The 25874-nt window shown below is 43.2% G+C and overlaps 1 protein-coding gene across 1 annotated transcript in view; it reads left to right on the forward strand.

Moving 5' to 3' along the window:
• Positions 1 to 438: 438 nt before the first annotated feature.
• Positions 439 to 25874, forward strand: part of rmp24 (ribonuclease MRP subunit p24) — a 119009-nt gene continuing 93573 nt past the window's right edge. The window contains exon 1 of the mRNA XM_084312274.1: positions 439 to 682. Coding sequence (XP_084168400.1) covers positions 600 to 682 — 83 coding nt within the window. The 5' untranslated portion in view covers positions 439 to 599. The remainder of the gene's footprint in view (positions 683 to 25874) is intronic.

The following is a 25874-nucleotide window of genomic DNA, read 5'->3' on the forward strand; positions in this document are numbered from 1 at the left end:
ATGAATGAATGAATGAATGAATGCATGAATGAATGAATGAATGTATGCATGAATGAATGAATAAAAACTTTATTTAACAGATTGCAGAATGGGTACAATACAGACAGTACGGCTCAATACACACAATTGTTAAGGGAATGCAGACCAGAGAAAGACGTTTGTCTTGTTTACATCATGCAGTCTCATGCATACATTTATCACGGGTTTACCAAATTATCGCATTATATCTCGTCTCTATCTCTCAAATTATAATCTACTTCAAATATGTTGAAAGAGAAAACAGCATTTAATTTCCTTGTGTGACCTTATAAATGTAGAACTACAGCTGCTCCGCGACGTGAGCCAAATGTACACAGTTTCCCACAATGCATCAGAAACGTCAGAGTCCTGCGACGCAACAACGTGGGTTTCGTTTGTCTTCCTTGGTTGGGAGCTGAATATATGATTCGTGTTTTTACTGCTCTATATAACTTCAGCAGATTGAATTAGCGCTATTTCAGAATCGATACACACTGTGCTGTTATTGTTATATTCAAATAAGTCAAAACAACACCCAGCGTGGTTCATTTATCTCGCAGCGCACTCGGATTCCCTTGAAAATGGAAAACAGTACCGTCACATTTTTAACGAAGGCTTCGGTGTTGTATCGAGAATCTTGCCCGGAGCTATCACGGTTCCTACTGTAAGTTATTCAATTTAATAATATGCTTCAATTGTGTACTGCTCTTGTTTATTTTATTTTTTACAACAGCGTGTTGCCCACTTCTACGCTGGCTAGTTATTTGTTGTTGTAATGACACTGTTCTGCCGCTAGGTGGAGGAGCTTGATCAATGATTGCAGTTGGTCTGTCTCCTGGCTAATGTACCAAGAATAGCATTCGTTGTCGTTCTAGCCCATTCCTAACTCTATGTAATGTTTTTATTGCTGAAGCAGTCTAACTTTTATTTTCAACATGATTCTGGTCATTGTTTCGCCAGACTGCATACAGTAGAGAGAGAGACAGGATGGGAGTAGGGTTGTAGCCTAGTGACAATGCCCCCAAAATGTTGAGATACTCCTACCGGAGGTAGAACAAAACACAAGCATGTTTTCCCTCATCTCTAAGGTCTCCCATATATGAAATGGATTCTTGTATACAAATATTTTACTGCAAAACTTGTTAAATTGATAAGATATTGTTATACACCCCCAAAGGAAAAAATAACCAAAATATAGCCTGGCCGTATGGGAGTTGAGACATATAAACTCATGTAGATTAATAATACAAGCGCCAAGAGCTTTCAAATTTGACATGCTAGCAGTCATACAGTTGCTTAACCTAATAGAAAAACGATCGGTACTCGGTATCGGCCGATACCCACAGCCCAGGTATCGGTATCGTGACTGAAAAAGTCAGATTGGTGCATCCGTAGTCATTGGTCAAGTTCAAGTTCTCTTATTTGTCAAATACACAACAATACAGGGAGCATTGCATGTAATTTTGAAATTATGTTTGAAATTCTGCTCATGTCTGACGCCTGGCCACATGCAGCTGGCTGGCAGTCTCTCTGCTCATGTCTGGCCACATGCAGCAGGCTGGCAGTCTCTCTGCTCATGTCTGGCCACATGCAGCAGGCTGGCTGTCTCTCTGCTCATGTCTGGCCACATGCAGCAGGCTGGCAGTCTCTCTGCTCATGTCTGGCCACATGCAGCTGGCTGGCAGTCTCTCTGCTCATGTCTGGTCTCGTGCAGCAGGCTGGCAGTCTCTCTGCTCATGTCTGGTCTCGTGCAGCAGGCTGGCAGTCTCTCTGCTCATGTCTGGTCTCGTGCAGCAGGCTGGCAGTCTCTCTGCTCATGTCTGGTCTCATGCAGCTGGCTGGCAGTCTCTCTGCTCATGTCTGGTCTCGTGCAGCAGGCTGGCAGTCTCTCTGCTCATGTCTGGTCTCGTGCAGCAGACTGGCAGTCTCTCTGCTCATGTCTGGTCTCGTGCAGCAGACTGGCAGTCTCTCTGCTCATGTCTGGTCTCGTGCAGCTGGCTGGCAGTCTCTCTGCTCATGTCTGGTCTCATGCAGCTGGCTGGCAGTCTCTCTGCTCATGTCTGGTCTCGTGCAGCTGGCTGGCAGTCTCTCTGCTCATGTCTGGTCTCATGCAGCTGGCTGGCAGTCTCTCTGCTCATGTCTGGTCTCATGCAGCAGGCTGGCAGTCTCTCTGCTCATGTCTGGTCTCGTGCAGCAGACTGGCAGTCTCTCTGCTCATGTCTGGTCTCATGCAGCTGGCTGGCAGTCTCTCTGCTCATGTCTGGTCTCATGCAGCAGGCTGGCAGTCTCTCTGCTCATGTCTGGTCTCGTGCAGCAGACTGGCAGTCTCTCTGCTCATGTCTGGTCTCATGCAGCAGGCTGGCAGTCTCTCTGCTCATGTCTGGTCTCGTGCAGCAGACTGGCAGTCTCTCTGCTCATGTCTGGTTTCGTGCAGCAGACTGGCAGTCTCTCTGCTCATGTCTGGTCTCATGCAGCAGGCTGGCAGTCTCTCTGCTCATGTCTGGTCTCATGCAGCTGGCTGGCAGTCTCTCTGCTCATGTCTGGTCTCGTGCAGCTGGCTGGCAGTCTCTCTGCTCATGTCTGGTCTCGTGCAGCTGGCTGGCAGTCTCTCTGCTCATGTCTGGTCTCGTGCAGCTGGCTGGCAGTCTCTCTGCTCATGTCTGGTCTCGTGCAGCAGACTGGCAGTCTCTCTGCTCATGTCTGGTCTCGTGCAGCTGGCTGGCAGTCTCTCTGCTCATGTCTGGTCTCGTGCAGCAGACTGGCAGTCTCTCTGCTCATGTCTGGTCTCGTGCAGCTGGCTGGCAGTCTCTCTGCTCATGTCTGGTCTCGTGCAGCTGGCTGGCAGTCTCTCTGCTCATGTCTGGCCTCGTGCAGCTGGCTGGCAGTCTCTCTGCTCATGTCTGGTCTCGTGCAGCTGGCTGGCAGTCTCTCTGCTCATGTCTGGTCTCGTGCAGCTGTAACACCTGTTCTGTGAATGAATGAGAATTTTATTTCTGTGTCATGTCCGGCGACGACCCATCCATTACGGAATTATAAAACAACAATTGAACATAACGATCACTTCCCAAGGTTTCTAAGCTACGCCATGCACACCATCAGAGGCCAAAATACATCACATAATATGTTCTTTTCGTACGTTTATCCCAAGCTTTCTCTAAATACCTGTTCATACTTCACTGACTCATACTCTTTGCACATAACTGCCCAATTGCACAGCCCTGGCCTATTCCTATTCCTATTTTGTCTTTATTGTACTATATTATATTGTGCTATATTTAATTTAGTTTATATCCCATTTTATATTATTTGACCTCTTTATTTACAGTACAGCCCTGGCCTATATTTTTATTTTATTTCATAATTATTATATTCTATTGTGCTCAACTTAGTTCATATTTCATTTTACTCCACCTCTTTATTGTATTATCTGTCCGTTAATGTCTGTCTGCTAATGTCGCACCGAAAATGACCAAAGCAAATTCCTTGTATGTGAAAACTACTTGGCAATAACCTTTCTGATTCTGATTCTAAATATTCAGCAAGTGCGAATTATACCCTGTGATCAAAAATCCATTTGAATCTATCTGCATCACTAAACCACATTAACTCCAGGTTTTTACACCTGTCGAATAACTTTTGACGCAACTCATAGCGTGTGTAATTAACCTTCCGGGAGGGTCTGTGTTTTCGTTGCTGCTCGACAGTAACAACAGTAATTAATGTTGTGAACTCGTCGCGTCGCTTGACTCGCTTCATCACTTCACCGTTTCCTCGCTTCACCGGAGCTCTTGTTGCTCCAAATAGTCGTCGGCTAATTCATTCCATTTCCTTTTGATACAAGAAGTTTCACACGGCGGGGATTACATTCATCCTGGGTTGGCTGACGGCCCGATGTCATTAAGGTGTGTGTGTGCGCGCGTGTGTGTGTGTCTGTCTGTGTGTCTGTGTGTGTGTGTGTGTGTACGTTTAACCTATGTCTGCTTACAATTTGTGTGTTGTGTGTAGACATTAAGGCTGAGCCCGAACGTTCGAACGTTCGTTACGCTGACATTCGGACTTTAATTAATGGGTTCGAACGTTCGGTGAAAAAAAAATAAAGGAGGCGCACGACGTTGAGGCGATGTGAAGCGGCGCGTCCCCCGCAGCGCTCGGCTCAACCAGTATGGTCTGCCGGGCTGTAGCTGGATACTATTCTCTCAACCAGAGCTCTCAACCAATGCAATAGAACAATTTTGATTGACAGGCGATTCTGCCAATTACGTCACACCGCTTGCACCCGCCTCTGCTGTTACCACCAATCGGCAAGCGTTTATTAGTTTTTTACTTCCGGCAATGCACAACATTACTTGCGAGAAGCACAACAGACTTACCGTAGCTAATACGTTAGCTCCCCGCCGAGGAAGTAAAAGTCGTAACAAGGTTTCCGTAGGTGAACCTGCGGAAGGATCATTAATGAATACCAGCCTTTTTCGGCCACGGAGCACGAGCTTCATGGCGGGAGGTGGTTGCGTTGGAAACAACTCTGGCCGAGGGCGGACGGGCGGCAGGCGGGGGCCCCTCCACCGGTGTCTCTCTGTCTCTCAGCCGTCCCCCGTTCCGAGGTAGACGGTGGACGGGTCTGTTGAGGAGCCGAGGCGCGCGCCTCTCTCCCCTTCTCGTCGACCAAGAGTGAATACCTGTTATTGAACGTGTAACACTAACTATATAACGTTAATGCCACAAAACGAATGCCTTTGTTTATCTAGCCCCTTACGTGACTGCGGTGTGCAAGGGCTATTGTTTATCGTAGTAACTTTGATGCAGTAGCTTGTTTATTTTCTTCTGAGTGCTTTGTTTAATTACATGTTTACATGAACAGCCACCACTGTAAACAACATGTTTTTCACCAATAGACTATGCAATGCCGCCCTCCGTAGGATCTATAATAATACAAAAAAAAAAAAAATTATTATAATTTGTTTTTTAATTAATAATTTTTTTTTAAACGAACGTTCGAACGTTCGTTCGATAAACCCTGGCGAACGTTCAAACCCTAAAAACAGGGTTCAGGGACAGCCTTAGTAGACATGTTTAAATTAGCATCCATTGTGTCTAATGTGTGTGCAACAGTGCAGTGTGTGTGTGGGGACTCATGCTGCACATATTTAACTGTCTCATCAGCCAGAGCCCCAAATCCTCAGCCTTGTCTTTACGCTCAACCTGAGCCGGGACATTTGCGGCGAGGATTATGGACGGAAAAAGGAAAATCCAGGTTTTATTATCCGGGGTCATCTTACGGATTCGTGTTAAACCCGCTGCTACTTTTACACATGAAGCTGTTCCCCAGGCGCTCTGGCATCAGCGTGCCGCGATTATGAAGTGTATTATAGTTACATCTGACGGAAATAACAGCTGTGTCCAGTCTGTGAGGGTTGTGTCATGAGAGACTCCCAGGGCTGTCGCTGTTCTCCATTAAAGAGTCATAGGAATGTCCCCCATTAAAGAGTCATAGGAATAATGTCCTCCATTAAAGAGTCCTAGGAATGTCCTCCATTAAAGAGTCCTAGGAATTAGGGATGCCCCGATCACGTTTTTTGCCACCGATACCGATCACCGATCGTCGTGAGCCATATCGGCCGATACCGATCCGATACCGATCGTTTTTGATTAAAGGGGAACTATCCTATAAATGGCCTTTTTGAGTGTTTAGCATTGTTTCCTAGCTATGTGAACTTATATTAATATGATCTATGTCTCAAAATTCTCATATTGGCGCATTCTTCCAATTCTCCTCTCACAATATTCACCCTCACTGAACTGAGTCATTTGAAAATGTGATGATTTGTGATGTCAGAAAGACACTGCTGCATGTTAATGGAGAGGTGCAGGATGAGCTGCACACAGTGACTGGACCTGGACCTGGAGCCCAGGCTCCAAACGGCTCGAGATCTTGAGGTAGAAAAATGCTGTTTTTGAGGACTTGATTAGAAATACAAAACAATGAATAAAAAAAATATATATATTACAGAGGTGTTCCATAGACTCACAGGAATTGTGTAAAAGTGCCCAAATAGTGAAAGAAATAGTAAAATAGTTCCCCTTTAAAAGAAATTAAAATCTATTTTATATAATTTTTTTTTTTTATAAAATATATATATTATATAATTAGACTTGTACTTGTATTATCTGCGAGACATCGCCACCACGCAACAAGCTCCACTGTCTGTGTGTACTCTAGTAGCCTCCAGCTACGGCCAGGATTCTCCGGAGCTGCACCTGGACCCTATACTCGAGTAGCCTCGAGCTACGGCAAGGATTCTCCGGCGCTGCAGCTGGACCCTAGTATTGGTATAACGTTAAATCACATTCACAAGCCCTCAGCTCGAATACGCATCGAATCAGTGTTATAAGACATTGATATCAGGAGCTATCTGTAGCTACTGCTAGCCGGATATATAACGTTAATGAATTATTTAGTTCAATGGGACATTTAGTTTTGACCAGTGAACTAGCTTGCGCTAACGTGAGATAACAGCTAACAGCTAACAGGTATCATACACTCTACTAGACTTTCTGGAGCGTTTGTTTATGTCAGGAGCTATCGGTAGCTGGCCGGCTAGATTATTTTCATATAATTCGATATCGATAATTATCGTCGATATAATGTCTGTCAAGTTTAATGAACTTCTTATGCTGCTGCGAATGTCTCGAGTCGAGTTGATGTCGTCATCAGTCCGCGCACGTTAGCAGTTAGCCGACAAGCGGAGTATCTCATGAGACAATGTAATAAATATGACACTAAAATACTCTCTTCCGCCACAATATATTGAAACGACGTCCACTGTATACCCCACACTACTATAAACGTGGCCTCAGAATTCACGCCACACACATACTCGGCACGTAAATATATAAAACATCGCTGTGCAAGCTAGTTATCCTAGCCAGCCTGTTGTTTCTAAGCGGTGTATTCCATGACAATGTGCTAAATATGACACTAAAATACTCTCTTCCGCCACAATATATTGAAACGACGTCCACTGTATACCCCACACTACTATAAACGTGGCCTCAGAATTCACGCCACACACATACTCGGCACGTAAATATATAAAACATCGCCGTGCAAGCTAATTAGCCTAGCAAGCCTTGTTGTTGAGTGAGTCCTACCTCTGGGTCTCCTTCCGGGTCTCCTTCGCTCTCGGCCATCTCCTTCACTGATTGGTTGTTAGTGCGTGCTCATATCCAAGCTTGGAAAATCGATATATCGAAACTTTGCGACCACGTTTCATGTTTATTTCGAGGAAATAATTTATCGCGATAGTTATCGTTATCGTTTTATCGCCCAGCCCTAATTCATACTAAAATACGGTCTAAAGTATAAGTATGTTTTTATTGTTTTCTGCAGCTTTCTGCAGAACGTGATTTATAGCCCTAAATGCATTATATTGATGATTGTATACAGTTTGATAGCGATCGGCGCAAGATAAAACATTTCAAATGGACGTGCTTCTAGAAGTTACTACTTATCATCTGATGTTGACCGGATGGGGGGGGGGGTCGTTTATAATTTCGTGGCCAACGTTAGATGATTCATCTAGTGTGGGTGATATGATCATTAGAGCAGTTTGTATCGAACACGTTAAAAAAAAACGCTGAAACTCACCGTAGCTTCCTCGTAGCGTTGGGCGATGAGCGTGGAGCAAAAATATTCCTATTATGGGATGTTGAAATATGCGATCCATCTCCAGGTTGTATAATAGTATATACGTCCAAATCATGTTGTTTATCGAGTTATTGGTACTGGATTGCTATCCATTGTGTCTAGCTCGAGTCCCGGGACTATTAGCGAGTGATCGGACCGAATTGGAATGAGCACCAGCTTCCGTTTCCGGTTTCCGGTTTGGGCGATCCGCCGATTGGCCACCAGATGGCGCTCTTGAACCGTTGGAGAGTTGAGAGGGGATCAACAGTAGATCTCAAGTCTCCGGGGGAGAAATATGCTACGATTGCGATCACAGATTTTTGAAATATTGATCTCAATGACGTGTTACGGCGTCATTGGCAGAATTTGCATGGCGGGGAATGACTAGTTTAGGCGTCCTTGGCAGAGAAAGTGTTAAAGAATGCTCTTTTTGTTTTTATATTATTGACCAATTCAATAGTTCATTCCTAATAAACAAAATCTGTTAGATAACAAAGTGTGTCAGTTATCTGCAGGAAATAGCCTAACTCATTCTATATAGGCAACCCAATACTAGGGGTGCACCGATATATCGGTCGGGTATCGGTATCGGCCGATAAGTGCCTTGTTGACTGCTATCGGCCTATCGGCAGATAAGCTCAAATGTGCCGATAGCAGTCGCCGATAACTAACCATCCATTTGTGTAGCGTCAAAGGGCAAAAAAAAAAAAAGTTCACTCGCGACCCACCTGCACAACGCCCGCCGTCCCCCCCACACACACACAAGCTACTGCATCAAAGTTACTATTATGATTAACAAGGCATTCGTTTTGTGGCATTAACGTTATATAGTTAGTGTTACACGGACAATAACATCAGCATATTATTATTACCCATAGCAGCAAGGCATTACTCCGAGTCCGTTCATAGCCGGGAGGCAGAAGACTAACGTTACTGGTGAAAATGTGATTTACGTTGGAATACTCCTTTGCCAACTTGCTGTACTTTGCTTGCAGGTCTGCAGCCATTATTACTGGATTAAGAATAGCCCCAACTTTAGCCAACGTAACGTTATGGCTAAACCTTTAACATTAGTTAACCCTAGCTTTCGGTTAGCTGTTCAATGCTAATAACACAACCAAGCGAATCCATCAGAGCTCCCCATCAACACCGCTCTGTCGGGAGGATGGCATTTAAGAAAGTATCTGCTGTTAAAATGACACAAACATTCGTTTTGTGGCATTAACGTTATTATAGTTAGTTACACGTTCAATTACATCAGCATAGTATTTACCCGAAGATAGCAAGCAAGCCGTGCATAGCTCGGTTACATTCCGTTGCTCATTCCGTACCCAACTACACATTCTGCAATCTGTTAATAAAGTTTTCAACCAGACAAATGTATAGAAAGGCTTTGTTTTATTATAACATTTGTTGCAGTAAAATCATTGTGTCTCGTTTGGCCATCCTGTGGAGCGCGCTGGTCGGCGGGCACTGCCGGGCAGCTAACGTATTAGCTTGTTGTGGTTCTGAGTTTGACTCGCATTCTCGCAAGCAGATCAATGGCGGCATGCCCCGAAGTAGAAAAATGAATAAACGCTTGGTGGTAAGCAGGAGGTGGGTGCTAGCGGTGTGGCGTAATTGGCCGAATCGACTGTCAATCAAAATGGTTCCATTGCATTGGTTGAAAGCTCTGGTTGAGAGAATAGTATCCCGCTGCAGGCCGCCAGAATGGTTCCATTGCATTGGTTGAAAGCTCTGGTTGAGAAAATAGTATCCCTCTGCAGGCCGCCAGACGATACTGGGAGATTGATCAGTGATACCATAAACATATTTCTTGATGTTTCCTTTTTTAAGTAAGTAAAGAGGCCTACAAATACAAACACACATACAAATATACAGTAGTTTCATTAAAAAAAAAAAAAAAATTAAAAAAAAAATTAAAAAAAATTTAAAATACTTATTTTTTGCCACAATTATCGGTATCGGTATCGGCCGATTGTGTTAGTTGAACAATCGGTATCGGTATCGGTGGCCAATTTTCATATCGGTGCACCCCTACCCAATACTATAGTAAATTAATGTTAGAAGAAGGGACACAAATATGCGTTGTCTGCTTGTGTCCGTCTTTTTGTTGGTGTCTGCCTTTTTCTGTGTGTCTGTTGATTTGAGATGTATTCCCAGCTGTTTGAGGATAGAACCCACGAAACAGAATCCAGAAGCTCTGTGGGGCCCTGCGACAAATATGAGCCTAATATTACTTGCTAATATTACTCATACCTATATTACCTAGAGCAGGGGTTCTCAAACTTTTTTATACCATGATCCCATTTTATTTAGGATTCTTTTTGGCAATACACATTTATAAAATGAGGCATATTTAGCCAAAATATGTTGCCAGAACATTAAAAAAAAAATGTAAAAAAAAAAGAAATAATAATAATTGACTTGCCAATGCTTGAGGCGCACTGTCACCTACCCACGACCCCACTTTGCGTCGCCACCCGTAGTTTGAGAACCGCTGACCTAGAGCACTCTGTACTGGGTTTGGTTACCGAGACCCCAGGAGTTTAAAGTTCTAGGTCAGGCCTTCTCAGTTTTGAGGTTGGGAGGGAGCGGGGTTCCTAGGAAAAACTGCCTAAACAAACTAAAATTACTGTAATTTATTGTCATTTTCAAATAAAAAAACAGGTTTTGGACTGCACCGAAGCCACTGTGACGGTCACTGTGACGTTTGTTAGCAAACTCTTGCTTCCGAAAACTAAACTGCACACACTTTGGTATAGGCATATATAGGCTAGAAACAGACTACTTTACTGCGACCAGCGACCGGAATCTGGATAAAGGAGGGGTTTAGCGCGAAATGTATTACATTCTACGATGGACTTGAGAGAGGATTGTGCGGTTCCACCAGCTAAGAAAGCCAAGAAGAGCTACTGCAAATATCTCGCCAAGTGGGAGGAGACGTTCCCGTACCTCACGAAAAGCAACGTTTCAACACTCTAAGCTTTTTGTAAATTAATGAAAGTCATACAGTCATAATACCCATACCGGGGTATTATGTCAGCAAGGTATGACTGTATGAAAAAAATGATACCGCCCAAGCCTACTTGGTAGTTGTAGTCTATTGTGCGATTAAATACCATGTCCCCGTCTGCGTAGAGTCCATACACCAACACCAAATCCCAGAATTCCTAGCGAACAATCGAATCGAAACTGAATGTTGCATCGCCAAAGAAGAACTTCCTTTCAATAAGTTTAAGCCGCTAATTTTGCTCTGCAAGAAGAACGGAGCGGATATCAGTCCATTTTATGACAACCACGTCCGATGTGGAGAGATGATAAGAGACCATAGCCGATTAAATTAAGTCGGATCTGGCAGTGATGATGATGATGATGATAATGACACTTCTAACGTTCAGCCATACATTAGGTGAGTCGCCCACTATTAGGACGTTTTTCAATACTTAAATACTGTCTACTTAAATTTCCCTCCGGGGATCAATAAAGTATCAACCTATCTATCTAATAATGAGACAATATGCAAATAAAATAATACTAATAATTGTCACGGTTCCCCGTATGAAAGTGGCTTGCAACTTACTGCTGGTAAAATCACTGTTTATTTCTCGTTTTGCATAGTATTACATTCCTCTTCTATAAAGTCCCACCGTAAGAGCTATGGCCTCATACAGGTCCATTCAACCTTTTTGATTAGAGTCTTTCCTTCGAGCTAAGTTGAACTGAACATTTCACTGTCAAAAGCGCAAACTTAAACAAGGTTGCGTTGCAACACGGTTTTCAAAATAAAGATCACATATACAAATACCGTAGTAGGCCTCTCAATTCTTATAAAAAAGTCCCGGATATACATAAACATTAACACTTTGATCGCCATGGTTAAATTCATAATTTACCATCCCTCGCCATCTCTATTTGTCTATGGAGAAGTTCCCCTTCTTTACAGGGCTATAACTTTTTAAATTGTATTGCTAAATTGACATTATTATGGCCCATTCAATGTCCTATATCTATTGTTCAGGGTGTAGCAACGTTATACTTTTTCATTCACATATTCATACTAAAATACGGTCTAAAGTATAAGTATGTTTTTATCGTTTTCTGCAGCTTTCTCCAGAACTTGATTTATAGCCCCAAATGCATTATATTGATGATGAAATACAGTTTGATAGCGATCGGTGCCAGATACAAATTTTCAACTGGAGGTACTTCTAGAAGTTACTACGTATCATCTGATGTTGACCGGATGGGCGGGGGGTCGTTTATAATTCCGTGGCCAACGTTAGATGATTCATGTAGTGTGGGTGATATGGTCATCAGAGCAGTTAGTAAAGAACACGTTGGAAAATAATGCTGGATCTTACCGTATCTTCCTCGGGCCGTTGGACGATCAGCTTGGAGTAGACAGTTTTCTATTATGGGATGTTGATCTAGATGAACCATTTCCAGGTTGTATAATACTATATACATCCAAATAACGTTTATTGAGTTAGGGCGAGCGATTGATTATCCAGTGTGTCGAGATGGAGTCCGGCTAACGATCGCGAGTGCCCAGACGAAATATGGATGAGCACTTCCTGTTTGGCGCGTCACTTCCTGTTGGCCGATCTGCTGATCGGCCACCAGATGGTGCTCTTGAACCGTTAGACAGTTGAGTGGAGCTCAGCAGTATATCTCAGGTCCCCGGAGGAGAAATATGATTTCGATCACAGATTTTTGAAATATTGATATCAAAGACGTGTTATGGCGTCTTCGGCAGAATGAGCATGGTGGGCAATGACGAGTTTCGGCGTTTCCGGCGATTAAAGTGTTAATTGGCATAGATCTCTATAAACGGCCCAACACATTGATCACTTTAGGCACACCCTGAAACCAGTAACATCACAAATATGAAGCGGGTAACAGGCCACGTGAGCGGATCGGCGCGGCCGAGAAATCCGCTCTTCGCTCTTTAAAGCTTGGTCCGCTCCGCTAATCGCTCATGTTGACCCCGCCCCCAAGTCGCTCTCCGCTCGCTCCCCGCTCACCCCCCGCTCACCTTGAATCGAGCGCTCCCCGCGCCAGATCGCTCGGCAGTTTTTTTTTTTTTTTTTTGGAGCATGGTGTAAATTAGCTCAAACTACAACAGTCTACACCCCCTGGGCCCCTTAACAATTGTTTGTATTGAGCCGCATTGTAATTGTAGCCATTCTGCAATGTTAAATAACGTTGTTTATCCATTCACTAGCTCTATTAAGCGATGATAGGCTAGCCGAGCCACAATGCTATGGTCGCTGCCATTAACGTTAGCATGTAAGCTAACGTCAACAACAATGGCGTCGATACTTTTTCTAACAGGAGTGAGTGTGGGCGTCTCTACAGTGACAAAGCCTGAACAGGATATCACAGGTTCACCCTTCTCATTGGTTGAAAATGGCCTTCATGTTTGTACATCGCCATCTGTTGCTTTGGCATTGTACTGCATGTATATATTACATCAACAGTGTTAAACCACTGTGAGCGGCCTGGAGTGGATTGGAGCGGAGGAGAACTCTCGCTCCGGACGTCGCACCGACTCATTTTAAAACCCACTCCTCGCTCACGTCAAAACCGCCCGCTCCGCGCCCCGCGCCGCTCACGCGCCGCGCCGCTCACATGGCCTGGCGGGTAATTACCCATAAAAATAATAAACCTTTCATGGGGTTATTTACAATAATAATAATTCATTTTATTTATAAAGCACTTTTCATTGTGAAAAAATGGTATGCAGAGTTTCTTGTCCTCCTGATTAATGCAATGGTGTGTGTGTTGTGGTGATCTCATTCAAGGAGCACTACAAGCGCGCGCACACACACACACACACACAGTTTGTTGTTTTTGTTCTATTAGTGATTTACACACTTTCTCAGTTGGTTCATTATAAAAGATACAAACCTGAAAACAAAACCACTTAAATGTTAAATAAAAGGACCACAGTAATGAGGCAGGAGGAACATATTTTTTTGCATTATAATGATAAAATTGTTATTAAAAAATTTGCCCCTAAAAAATATTCTGTGCCCCTAAATTTGCCCCTAGTGAAAAAGCTTAGCGTACAGCCCTGATATAAGATATATTTTAAGCACTCACAAATTTTTCGCAGTCTCCCCATTGATTAAATCGATGGCGTTCTAGTGCCCCCTGGCACCCCGCCCCCTGGCGCTGAATGAGACAGACAATAACAGACAGATAATACAATAAAGAGGTGTCGTAAGATAAAATGATGGTGTCAGTGAGGGACCAGAGCCTTGTTGATGAGGCTCACTCCAGAGGGGAAGAAACTCGATGCGATAAGTCTGACGAGAAACCTGTCTATAGACTAACCCTAATTCGATCCCTAATTCAATCAGTCAATTCGGTCGGCATCCAAACAAATAGTCTGGATACCGTGTGTGTGTGCGTGCGCCACTGCGCCATGGTCTTAATGTTTTCCCAGCACTAATTAACAAACTGTCCATCAAGTCCTCTAGGGGTTCATAGGTCGTCGCTTCCTGCACTGCTAGCGGTGGCCGTGCGTCACTGGAGACCTGGGTGGGAGACTGTGAGTTATGACTCATATATGTACTCACTGCCTCGCATATCAGTTCCCGCTCGGTGCTGCCGTCTTCACCCTCCTGACAGTGCAGTGAGGAGTGTGTGTGGTGTGGGGGGGGGGGCTTTGTGTATTAACCTGTTGTGTGTGTGTAGTGTGTACACAAATAGCCATGTGTTTTCGTGTGTGGGTGTTTGTGTAAACATGTGTCCTTGTCCTTGTGAAAGTGAAGTGACGTCATCGTGTTGTGACGGTGCTACCGAGTGTGGTTTCCTTCCTGTCAGTCCATAATCACAGCTATATGACCGATGACAGAGATGTTTGACAACTTGTACTGTATGGATTCAAGATTCAAGAGGTTTATTTGTCACATACATACCAGGGTGAGTGAAATGCGGGTGGCCATGCCCGCTTTGATTGTGCAATAATACTGAATAATAAAATGGACATTAACGGGCAATAAAATAGACATAAAATAGACATGTTAAAGTCCTGAGATAATGCAATACAATGTTAGCTATGAATTAAGGCACTGGGTCCTATCTACACTACTATACAATATACAGTTTTTACTCTATATCCGTATGCTATACTTGCTATTTCTAAACTATACTATACAAGAACCACATCAGTTCTTTCCTTAAAGTGACCTTTATTTTCCTCGTTCCTTTAAAGTGTCCTTTCCATTTTGTTTAAAGTGACCGTTTGTGTGTGAGCAACTGCAGAATGTGTGTTGTGTGTGTGCTTTAGGGTTTTTCGAACTGACGTATTGACTTGTATGGAAGACAGATGTTTGACCTGTACTGTACTGTAGACAGATGTTTGACCTGTACTGTAGACAGATGTTTGTTTGACCTGTACTGTACTGTAGACATATGTTTGATCTGTAGTGTACTGGAGACAGATGTTTGACCTGTACTGTACTGTAGACAGATGTTTGATCTGTAGTGTACTGGAGACAGATGTTTGACCTGTACTGTACTGAAGACAGTACGGGACCCCCGCCCCTCCTGAAGAAAAAGTTTGTGCGTCCGTCCGTCCGTCTGTCTGTCTGTCTGTCTTTGGAAAGACCAAATGAGGTCAGAGGAGTTTGATAGTATTTACTGGTGAGGATGGCCAGATAATGTTGATATTTAAACTTTTTAAATAATTATACAGAGAGAAGCTTCAGCAAACACGTACAAAACGCTGCTGACAGCTGACCGACAAAAGAGAATCCCTCACTGAGGAAAACACAAAGGCCTAATCATCATGTATCACAATGGTGATGTCAGCCAGAGATGGGGAGAAGCATGAATATGACTTGTACTGTACTGAAGACGGATGTTTGACTTGTACTGCATGGAAGACATGTTAATATGAACCGACAGACACCACTTCCACTGTCGGTACAGGCTCCAGGCACTAAATCTTCTCGATCCATTACCATCCCTGATCTATCACTATCACTCTCTGACCTGGCCCCGCCCCTCTCTCAGCCTTGTGCCGGTGGATCTGGCCTTGGTCATCCATCATGGAACTCTCAAGGGGCCGACAGTGGCTCAGTTAGAATAGGTAAAGCTGTGGTCGTCTTGTAATCTGAAGGTTCCCGGTTCGATTCCAGCTCCTCCGCCCGCAGCTTGTAGACGTGTCCTTGAACAAGATATTTTACTCAGGTTGACACCTCGCATGGTCGCCACTCCGCTGTCGATGTGTGAATGTGAGGCAGAGGTTGTAAAGCGCTATAGGAATGCAGTCTATTTACCAGAGTGAAAGGACTGGACTGACCACACACACGCACACATGCACACACGCTAGAGCTGCCGCGATTACCGCATTACCGCGGTATCGCGGTTACATCACGCCCACCGCAAGAGTAGGCTGAATACCGCATCACCGCTGTTTTTTTATAATAATAATAAAGTACCCTCCTCTCGTTGGGCTTGCGGCTCTGCAGATATACCCTACTCCTCTATCGAGGTTCCAAGCGACCCTATTGGGTACCAGAAAAGTCACGTGAAACATTGCAGACCACTGATTGGTCAGAAGAGAGACGCGTCACACGTTGGATCAGAGCTCATCACAACACGGCTAATAACGTTAGCTTTAGCTCCCCGCCGGAGTGGACTACCATCGCTCCTCAGGAGTACTAAACGAGACATAATGATTTTACTGTCTGCAACGAATGTTATAATAAAAGCCCATCGTTCTATACACTTGTCTGATTGAAAACTTTATTAACAGACCGCAGAATGGGACAACTCGGCACGCTCTGAGCAAAGAAAGGAACTGAGATATGAATTGAGTATTTCTTGCCTTGCTATGGTCCGGTAAATACGCTGATGATATTGAACGTGTAACTATATAACGTTAATGCCACAAAACGAATGCCTTTATTATAAAGTAGTAACTTTATAATAATAATAAGAAGAAAGGGTCGGGGGGTAACCACCCCTGCCCGCGACACCGAGTGAACACAACCAGAGGGGAAACTTCGAATCCGTGTTTCACTTTCAATAACGAATGCGTGCTTGCCGAATCCCAAACAATATTCATGCTGCAAAGTCATCCTCTAAAGATAGACATTTAGACTAGAGGCAGGCTATATGCTATAAAGAGTAGACTACTAAAAAAAATGCATTCAAACTTTTTTTTTTTTTTTTTTTTTGTGCATGCGGTAATAACCGCGGCGGTAGGAAATATTTCGCAAATTTGTGCGGTAAGGAAAACATCAATACCGCGGCAGCTCTAACACACGCACACTCCAACTCCCTATCCTAGAGGTATAACCAGTTTCTCTCCACAAGGATGTTTCCAAGTTGGGACATTTGTTCCCTACAAATGACAACAAAACAAGGATACAGACACACAGACACACACACACACACACAGTATAAGCAAACACACACACATACAGTATATAAACAAACACACACAAACACACACATACAGTATATAAACAAGCACACACATACAGTATATATAAACAAACACTAGGGATGACCCCCGGACCCCGGTTTTAAACGGGAACCGGTACTATATTAGAAAATACCGGAGTATTTATAAGCTCCGACGTCATCGGTACTGCTATCGATACTCTAGAGAAATTATTATTATTATTTAAAAGTTGCCAACGATCTCTCCTTTCTCTGTCTCTGCACGAGAAGCGAGCGGCAGCGAGTCATCATTATTACACACACTCCTCGCGAGTCGCTAGACATACGGGTACTTCTTTACATACGGGTACTCCTTAGTGTTCCTCCTTAGTGCTGTCCCCGACGCCCGTGCCCCTGCACACAGACAGCTCTGCCTCTGCATGCACTGAGTCGTGATGGCGGATAGAGCGAACTGCGAAGCGTTCTAAAGTATGGATATACAACGCACGTTGCCACAAGTGCAACAAAACATTTGCCACTGAGGGTGGCAATACGAGCAATCTATCAAAACATGTTGGCAAAACACGATATTAGTGTGCAGAAATGCGCCGTATTTGACTGCCTTGCGCGCACTGTTCCATCTGCATCCACGTCCACTGCAGCCGGTAAGACAAGATACGGAGTTTCCTAGGCTAATAACGAATTATTACAAATAGGCTAATAAACAAAATAATTGTTTAGCTACAAATACTACAATCTAAAAACTTTTTATAGATCGTCAAGCTGAGGCGTCAGCCACCAATGTGTCCCAGGCCAGTGAGCCCACCACACATCCTCCCTCTACCTCCACCACCCAAAGTCCTTTCTCCCTAGCAGCTAGAGGAATGATGACCGAGGATAGGGTGAACGAGTGTCACAGGGCTGTGACAAAGTTTGTTGTCAAAGGCCTGCACCCGTTCTCTACAGTGGAGTCCAAGGACTTTAGGTAACAACTAATCATTCAGTGTATATCGTTTTTTTTGTATACATAGTTGTCTAACTTGTCTGTTGTTGTTGTTGTTGTTGTTGTTGTTGTTGTTGTTGTTGTTATAAGTTATTATTGAAGCAGCTATTCCCACCACTCCACACAAATTTACAATAATTCAATAATTTCTAATCTTTACTGTAGGGAGATGACCAATGCTCTCAACTGCAAATATACCCCTCCCTGCAGGAATGTCCTCAGTAACACACTGATTCCTGCCTGGTATAATGTTGAAAAGGCCAATGTTATCACAGAGCTTAAAGATGTGCCAAAGTTAGCCTTTACATCGGATGGGTGGACCAGCTTAACTCAGGACCACTACTACTAAATAAAATAGAAAGTCCCAAAATAGTTAATTTATCTGACTGCTTGTATTAATTGATAAAAAAGTAGCCATGTGCAGTAATATAGTTATATAACAGAATAATAAAGCAATGTCGATTCTGTTCTTAATTTTTTTTTGCTAAATCAAAAAGAACCGATAAGAGTATCGATAAAGTACCGAACCGTTAAGCAGTATCGATAAGAGTAGTAGTATCGATAAAATCCTAACGATACCCATCCCTAACAAACACACACACATACACACAGTATATATTTACACACACACATACACACATACATACAGTATATATAAACACACACACATACATACAGTATATATAAACACACACACACATACATACAGTATAAACATACATACATACATACATACATACATACATACATACATACATACATACATACATACATACATACATACATACATACATACATACATACATACATACATACATACAGTATATATAAACAAACACACACACACATACAGTATATATAAACATACATACATACATACATACATAAATACATACATACATACATACATACATACATGCAGTATATATAAACACACACACATACAGCATACATACATACTAGGGGTGGGGGGAAAAAATCGATACGTAGTAGACTTTGCGTGGCGATACTGTATCGATATTTAATTATTCATAAAAAAAAAAAAAAAAAAATTTGTATAAGGAAGTTGCATTGTTCATTTCAATACCTGTAATAGTACAGTAGTCCACACACACACATGTGCATTCAGTTGGAATATGACTGTAATACAAACAGTTCAGATTGTCAGGTACATGCAACACGGATTACAGTTGTAGGCTCAATTTGCCTATCTAAGCCAGAATACGTCTTTAACGCGCTCACACCACATTGACTTGGGCTGTCTTGTTACTCACTGTTTTGATGTTGTTGATGGTTGCATCTGATGGGTTCGAACCGGTTGAGTTTTATGGAAGGAGTTGTGTAAAAGTTTCAAATAATAGCGGGGCAAACAATGAAACAAAACAGGCTCCAGACTTGAACTAAAAAGGTTTCAAAACAAACAGGCGCAGCAAAAGGGTTTCAAATAAACTCATAATGATTCTAAACAAAGTCTTTCTTTCATTCATTCATCAATCTGCGCTGTGTGTGTGTGTAGCAAGCGAGCGGTTGAAATCTATTAAATCTATTAAATCAAATGAAATGGCTCCTACAACAGTGTTTACATCTGTCTGCTTGAGAAAATACCATGTTCTGCAATAAAAATTATTGAAGTGAGATGAACACTGAACTTTATTTTATTAGATAAAACATGTTGACAAAGTTTTACTTTGCAGTTGAAAAAAGGTAATAAAAAAAAAAAATTTGATCCACTTTTTCTCCCATTTTCTATATTTTTCTCCCATCCCAATTTCGTATCATCCAATTCAACCCTCCCCTGTCACGAACGCTGTTTCTTGCCTCCCACAAGCCGGCTGCAATGTGGACTAAGTCATACATAGCACAAGTCCCCTCCGGTACTTGAGGTAACAGCAGTCGCATCTTTTCACCTGCGCAGCTCGATCTCTCAGTGGCGAGGAGTAACGCGTGGGAGGCTCACGCTGCCCCCGACACTTCCTGATTCTACTGCGCAGGCGCACCAACCGACCTGTGGGAGTCGCTGTCCACAACGCCCGATCCCCACCCATCAGTTTCCCACCCCCTAATACGGCCAATGTGTATTAGTATGAACGACCAGCTAAACTGAAAGCAATGTGGAGCGCTGGGCTCGAACAGGCAAGCCCAGCATCTCCGTCATGAGCGCCTTGCCCACTACGCCACGTAGCCGCCCCGTAATAAATAAAATTTGATAAAAAAAAATAAAAAATCGCAATACTCAGCGTATCACGATATATTTAGTATCACGATAGTATCGTATCGTGAGGTCTCTGGCGATTCCCACCCCTAATACATGCATACGGTATATATAAACAAACACACATACATACACATAGTATATTTAAACAAACACACTTAAACACACACCCAGGTGTTGTGATGCTATGAGTTATTGGCGGCACTAGAAGGTTCTTCACGGGTAAATGGGACGGTCCATATGCAGTAGAAACCCATACTCCCCCCACTTCAAGGGCTTTGTTGATACTATCTTCCCAGTTCCCGCTCCCAGCGAAGCGGTGGCGTGTGAGGGACCCTATCTGAGATGTCTATCTCCCCTACTAAGTGTGCACTTAAAAGGAAATGCACGACAAGTATGTTAATGAGATGAGTGTGGCGAGGAGGCTGGCTCCCCAGGGGGGAGGTCATGTGATCTAACATCTCCCGACTCCAACACATCGAGTTTTAGATGCACGAGTATAGGTCACATGTGGTGTCGGACTTCAAGAGTTTTATTTGTTACATACATACACGAGACATGCAGTGAAATGTAGGTGGCCGTGCCCGTCTCGATCGTGCAAAAATACAAATAATAAAATAGAAAAATAAAATAGACATGATAAAAAAGTAATAAGAATAAGATACAATGCCAGGCACTGAGTAATATATACAATAATATACAAATATATATAAATAAAATATATCTTTTTTGTAGTCTATTTGTGTGTGGGGTGTGTGAGAGAGTAAGTGAGGATTTCCTGTAGCTGCATTTTGCGCATGTGAGCCGCGGTATCTCTCTCCTCTCCTTTGGAAAACTAGCGTTAGCTCAAAAGCACAGAATCGGATGATAACACTCGGGGTTTCAAAATAAAAGAGCGACGTCTAAAACAGGAAAGACTTATATTTTGTACATTTGTGGCACGCACTTATTACTTGACTATTTTTGTTTTTACAGAAAACCTTTTTTTAAATGAAAACTAAATGAAAACGAAAAAGATCGGATCCATCTTCGTCTGGACAAGGCCTGAGTTTTTGCTGTATGAATGCGGAGGCGCTTGTCTGACCGCAGCAGCTTGAATAGCTTCAGGGGGACCTAATCAGAGCAGCATAACTGGACCACATACCACTTTAACACAACCTTTAATCAGAGCAGAATAACTGGACCACCTACCACTTTAACACAACCTTTAATCAGAGCAGAATAACTGGACCACCTACCACTTTAACACAACCTTTAATCAGAGCAGAATAACTGGACCACCTACCACTTTAACATAACCTTTAATCAGAGCAGCATAACTGGACCACATACCACTTTAACATAACCTTTAATCAGAGCAGAATAACTGGACCACATACCACTTTAACATAACCTTTAATCAGAGCAGAATAACTGGACCACATACCACTTTAACATAACCTTTAATCAGAGCAGCATGACTGGACCACATACCACTTTAACATAACCTTTAATCAGAGCAGCATAACTGGACCACATACCACTTTAACACAACCTTTAATCAGAGCAGCATAACTGGACCACATACCACTTTAACATAACCTTTAATCAGAGCAGCATAACTGGACCACATACCACTTTAGCATAACCTTTAATCAGAGCAGCATAACTGGACCACATGCCACTTTAACATAACCTTTAATCAGAGCAGCATAACTGGACCACATACCACTTTAACACAACCTTTAATCAGAGCAGCATAACTGGACCACATACCACTTTAACATAACCTTTAATCAGAGCAGCATAACTGGACCACATACCACTTTAACGTAACATTTAGAGGTCAATGGATTGAGGATTGAACGCTCCCAAGCACCGGAATACGTTATGTAGAATGCATACTTTTACTTTAGATACTACATTCAATAGCAAATATACATCTCTACTTTTACTTACGTAGAATTTGAATGGAGGACTTTTACCTTTTATTAGAGTACTCATTTATCTGAGTAGTTCTACTTTTACTCAAGTAAAGGAACTGTGTACTTCTTCCACCACTGGCGAATATAAAGGATCAATGGCTCCTCGTTGACGGTCGAAGCAGCTGTTCAGCCAACATTAGAAATATCCTCTCTCTCTCTCTCTCTCTCTCTCTCTCTCTCTCTCTCTCTCTCTCTCTCTCTCTCTCTCTCTCTCTCTCTCTCTCCTCTCTCTCTCTCTCTCCCCTCCCTCCTCATCTTTCTTCTCTCTCTCTCCCCCTCTCTCTCCCCTCTCCCTCCCCCTCTCCCCCCACTCTCTCTCTGTCTCTGTCTCCTCTCTCTCCCTCTCTCTCGTCTCTATCCCTCCCTCCTCATCTCTCTCTTCTCTCTCCTCCCTCTCCCTCTCCATCTGTCTTCCTCTCTCACTCTCTCTTTCTCTCTCTCTCTTTCTCTCTCTCTTTCTCTCTCACCCTCTCTGTCTCTCCCTCCTCATCTCTCATTCATAAATCAAGCGGCTCTCTGAAACCAGTACCATGCTGGGCGAGATGACGAGGCTTCAGTTACGATGCTTCATGCTGGCTTCCAACGATTATGAAAACCAAGATGAATCGAGATACAACTATTTTATATATATAACAATTTACATTTACATTTAGTCATTTAACTGAATGCTTTTATCCAAAGCGACTTACAAGTTCTGTACGACAAGTCAGCAGGAAGGGTACAACTCTTACAGCAGAGTAACAATGATCATCAAACAGTGCTGAGACTTGGGTGCTGCGGTGTTGAGTGCATAGTAGTAATAAAGACATATTAGTATAGTAGGAAGGAACGAGTGCATGATAGATTAAGAAGGTTAGTGGGTTTTTTTCTTTTTTTTTCTCTTATATTTCTTATATATAAAATAAAAATATTTTCAGATATTGATTGAAGAAGTGTGTTTTTAGTCGACAATTTAAGTTCAATAAATGCATGATGTTTTCTCAATGAGCCTGAAACAGATACACTTCCTCACCAAATGTGAAAAATATAAATATCTTAGAGAAACGCATTCTTAAACTATCAGATACAGAAAAACTACCAGTCCTACTAGGGGAGGACTCAACAAGCTGTGAGTCTATGTTGCTGCCTGCCATAGACTGAGGGACAGTGAGTGACAGTCACCTGATACACGTGTATGCTATAATATTTGATGATTATGTGTTGATGATATTGTACTTTGATATTGATATCTGTTTTCTAATTAATGTTTAAATGTTAATATTAATCATTTGCTTTGGCAACATGTACATGTTATGTCATGCCAATAAAGCCATTTGAATTTAATTTAATTGAAATTGAGTAATGGTGTTAAATAACATAACGTGTAAGGCTGAGATGATATGCCATTTGGAAGAATAGATAAATCGGGACCAAATTATCAATAAATATAGATAAATATTGATATCTTTATTAGTATTAAAAATATATATATATCTTTTATTATTATTTAAACAACAAATCTATGTTTATTTTGCAGCAATTCTTTGTCGTTGCCGCCATCTTTAGTGTTAGAGATGTCCCCATTCAAAACGACCACAATGATCCTTCTCATTTTATAGTCGGTGGTCTCTGGATGTGATGGAGGAGTGCACTGCATGTTGAATGCACAGTGCAGACAGAGTTGCAATTCAACTGAATTGAGATGAAATGGGGATGTTTTAACTAAAACATGCCACAAGACCTAGTATTTTAGTATAAAGTATAAAAAACATATATATATATATAATTCTTTTACACAATGCAAAGAAATCGATAAGTGATGCCACTTATCGATTTCACGCAGTTATCGATAATTATCGATACGTGGTCTCAGCCTTAATAACGTGCGTATGGTTCTTGTCGCTATGCAGCGGCCGTGGCGTGTGGTCGTCCTCCTCACATCTCAGTACTTAGTGCCAGGGCTCCTCTATAATCCAGCCAGTGATTAGCCCAGTAGACTGGGGGGGGGGGGGGGGACGTGTGGAAGGTGGAGCCAGCGCCGGACTTCAGCGTTAAGTCCCTCTCTAGCCCCCTGCCAAGCCTCTGCGCAACCGCATTCATCTGACGCCAGCTATACCGCCATCCAACACCGCCGCCGCTGTTCGTCATCGCACGGCACGCACGCGATTGGCAGAGAGAGAGTCGGCCAGTCGCCACGACAGCTGTCGGCGGATCAGATTAGAGACCCTGCCCCCCCCCCCCCCCCCTCCTCTCACCACAGCGGATATCACGGGCAGTATTTTTAGCTGGAGGCTAACTTTAGCAGCACTGGGTCCCACCAGCAGCTCAGCTATCTAAGTGGCTCGTCCAAACACATCCCCTTCCTGAGATTCCTGAATAGAGTCTGTGGAGATGGTTGGAACGCAGTCTCATAGTGTCGTGTGGAGACGGTCGGAACAAGGGATGTGCACACAGGTGCGGTCTATTGTTGCCCGGGCAACAGCCCGTTTAGTAGGGATGGGTACCTTTCACATTTGAACCGATACCGGTACCTGTGAATCGATACCGGTACCCAATGGTACCTTTTTTCGGTATTTTAGTCTCAAGAAATTTAATTTACCTACCTCAGTCGTAAAAAATAAATTCAAACTTCAAATAACTACAATTTAGACAGTTTTCGGCTTGTCATTGCTCCGACTGCTTTGTTGTTGAATCAAGTCAAATCCTAGGTAAGCATATATTGTGCGTGTGAACGTTGACATGAAAAGAAAAAAGTTAAAAAAAAATAAATAAATAAAAAAAGATTTCTTTTTTTTTTTTTTTTATTTCTCACTTGATTCGATACTCGGTAGTACCGACGTGTTTCGGTTCGGTACCTCAAAAGTACCGAATTCGGTACCCATCCCTACCGTTTAGTCTGATTGGCTGAGTTGCCCCTCTGGCGAATGCCCGTTCGTTGGAGGGTAGGATGGATGACCTAAGGGCGAGGGTCCGGTTCCAACGGGAGATGAGAGACATCAACATCATGTGTCTCACAGAAACATGGCTCACGTCGGCGACTCCGGACAAAAGCGTCTCTCCCTCGGACGCCTTCACCGTATTACGTGCAGATCGAACGGCTGCCTCAGGAAAGAGCATCGGCGGCGGGGTCTGCCTCCTCACGAACAATTCCTGGGTTAATCCCGAAGGGGTGCATGTTCTCTCAAGATCGTGTTCCCCGGACATGGAACACCTTTCTATCCTGTGCCGTCCGTTCCACCTCCCCAGGGAGTTCACCGCGGTCATCATGACCGCCGTATATATTCCCCCACAGGCGAATACGGGCAAAACGCTGGGAGAACTACATGATCACCTCAACAGACACCAGATCAAACATCCGCACGCAGCGATGGTAGTGGCTGGCGATTTCAACCAGGCAAACCTGAAGAAAGTGATGCCGTCCTTTTTTCAGCACATCGCCTGCTCCACCAGAGGGAGGAACACACTCGACCACTGTTATTCCCCGTTCAGAGCCGGCTACAAGGCAGTAGCCGCTCCGCCATTAACGGGGTCCTCAAGCTCGAGTGACCACGACTCCATCTTGCTATTTCCCGCATATCAACAAAGATCACGTGACGCCGTCGTGTCACG

This window comes from Notolepis coatsorum, assembly GCF_963971535.1.
Source record: "Notolepis coatsorum genome assembly, chromosome: 4".
In the NCBI taxonomy this organism is placed as follows: domain Eukaryota; kingdom Metazoa; phylum Chordata; class Actinopteri; order Aulopiformes; family Paralepididae; genus Notolepis; species Notolepis coatsorum.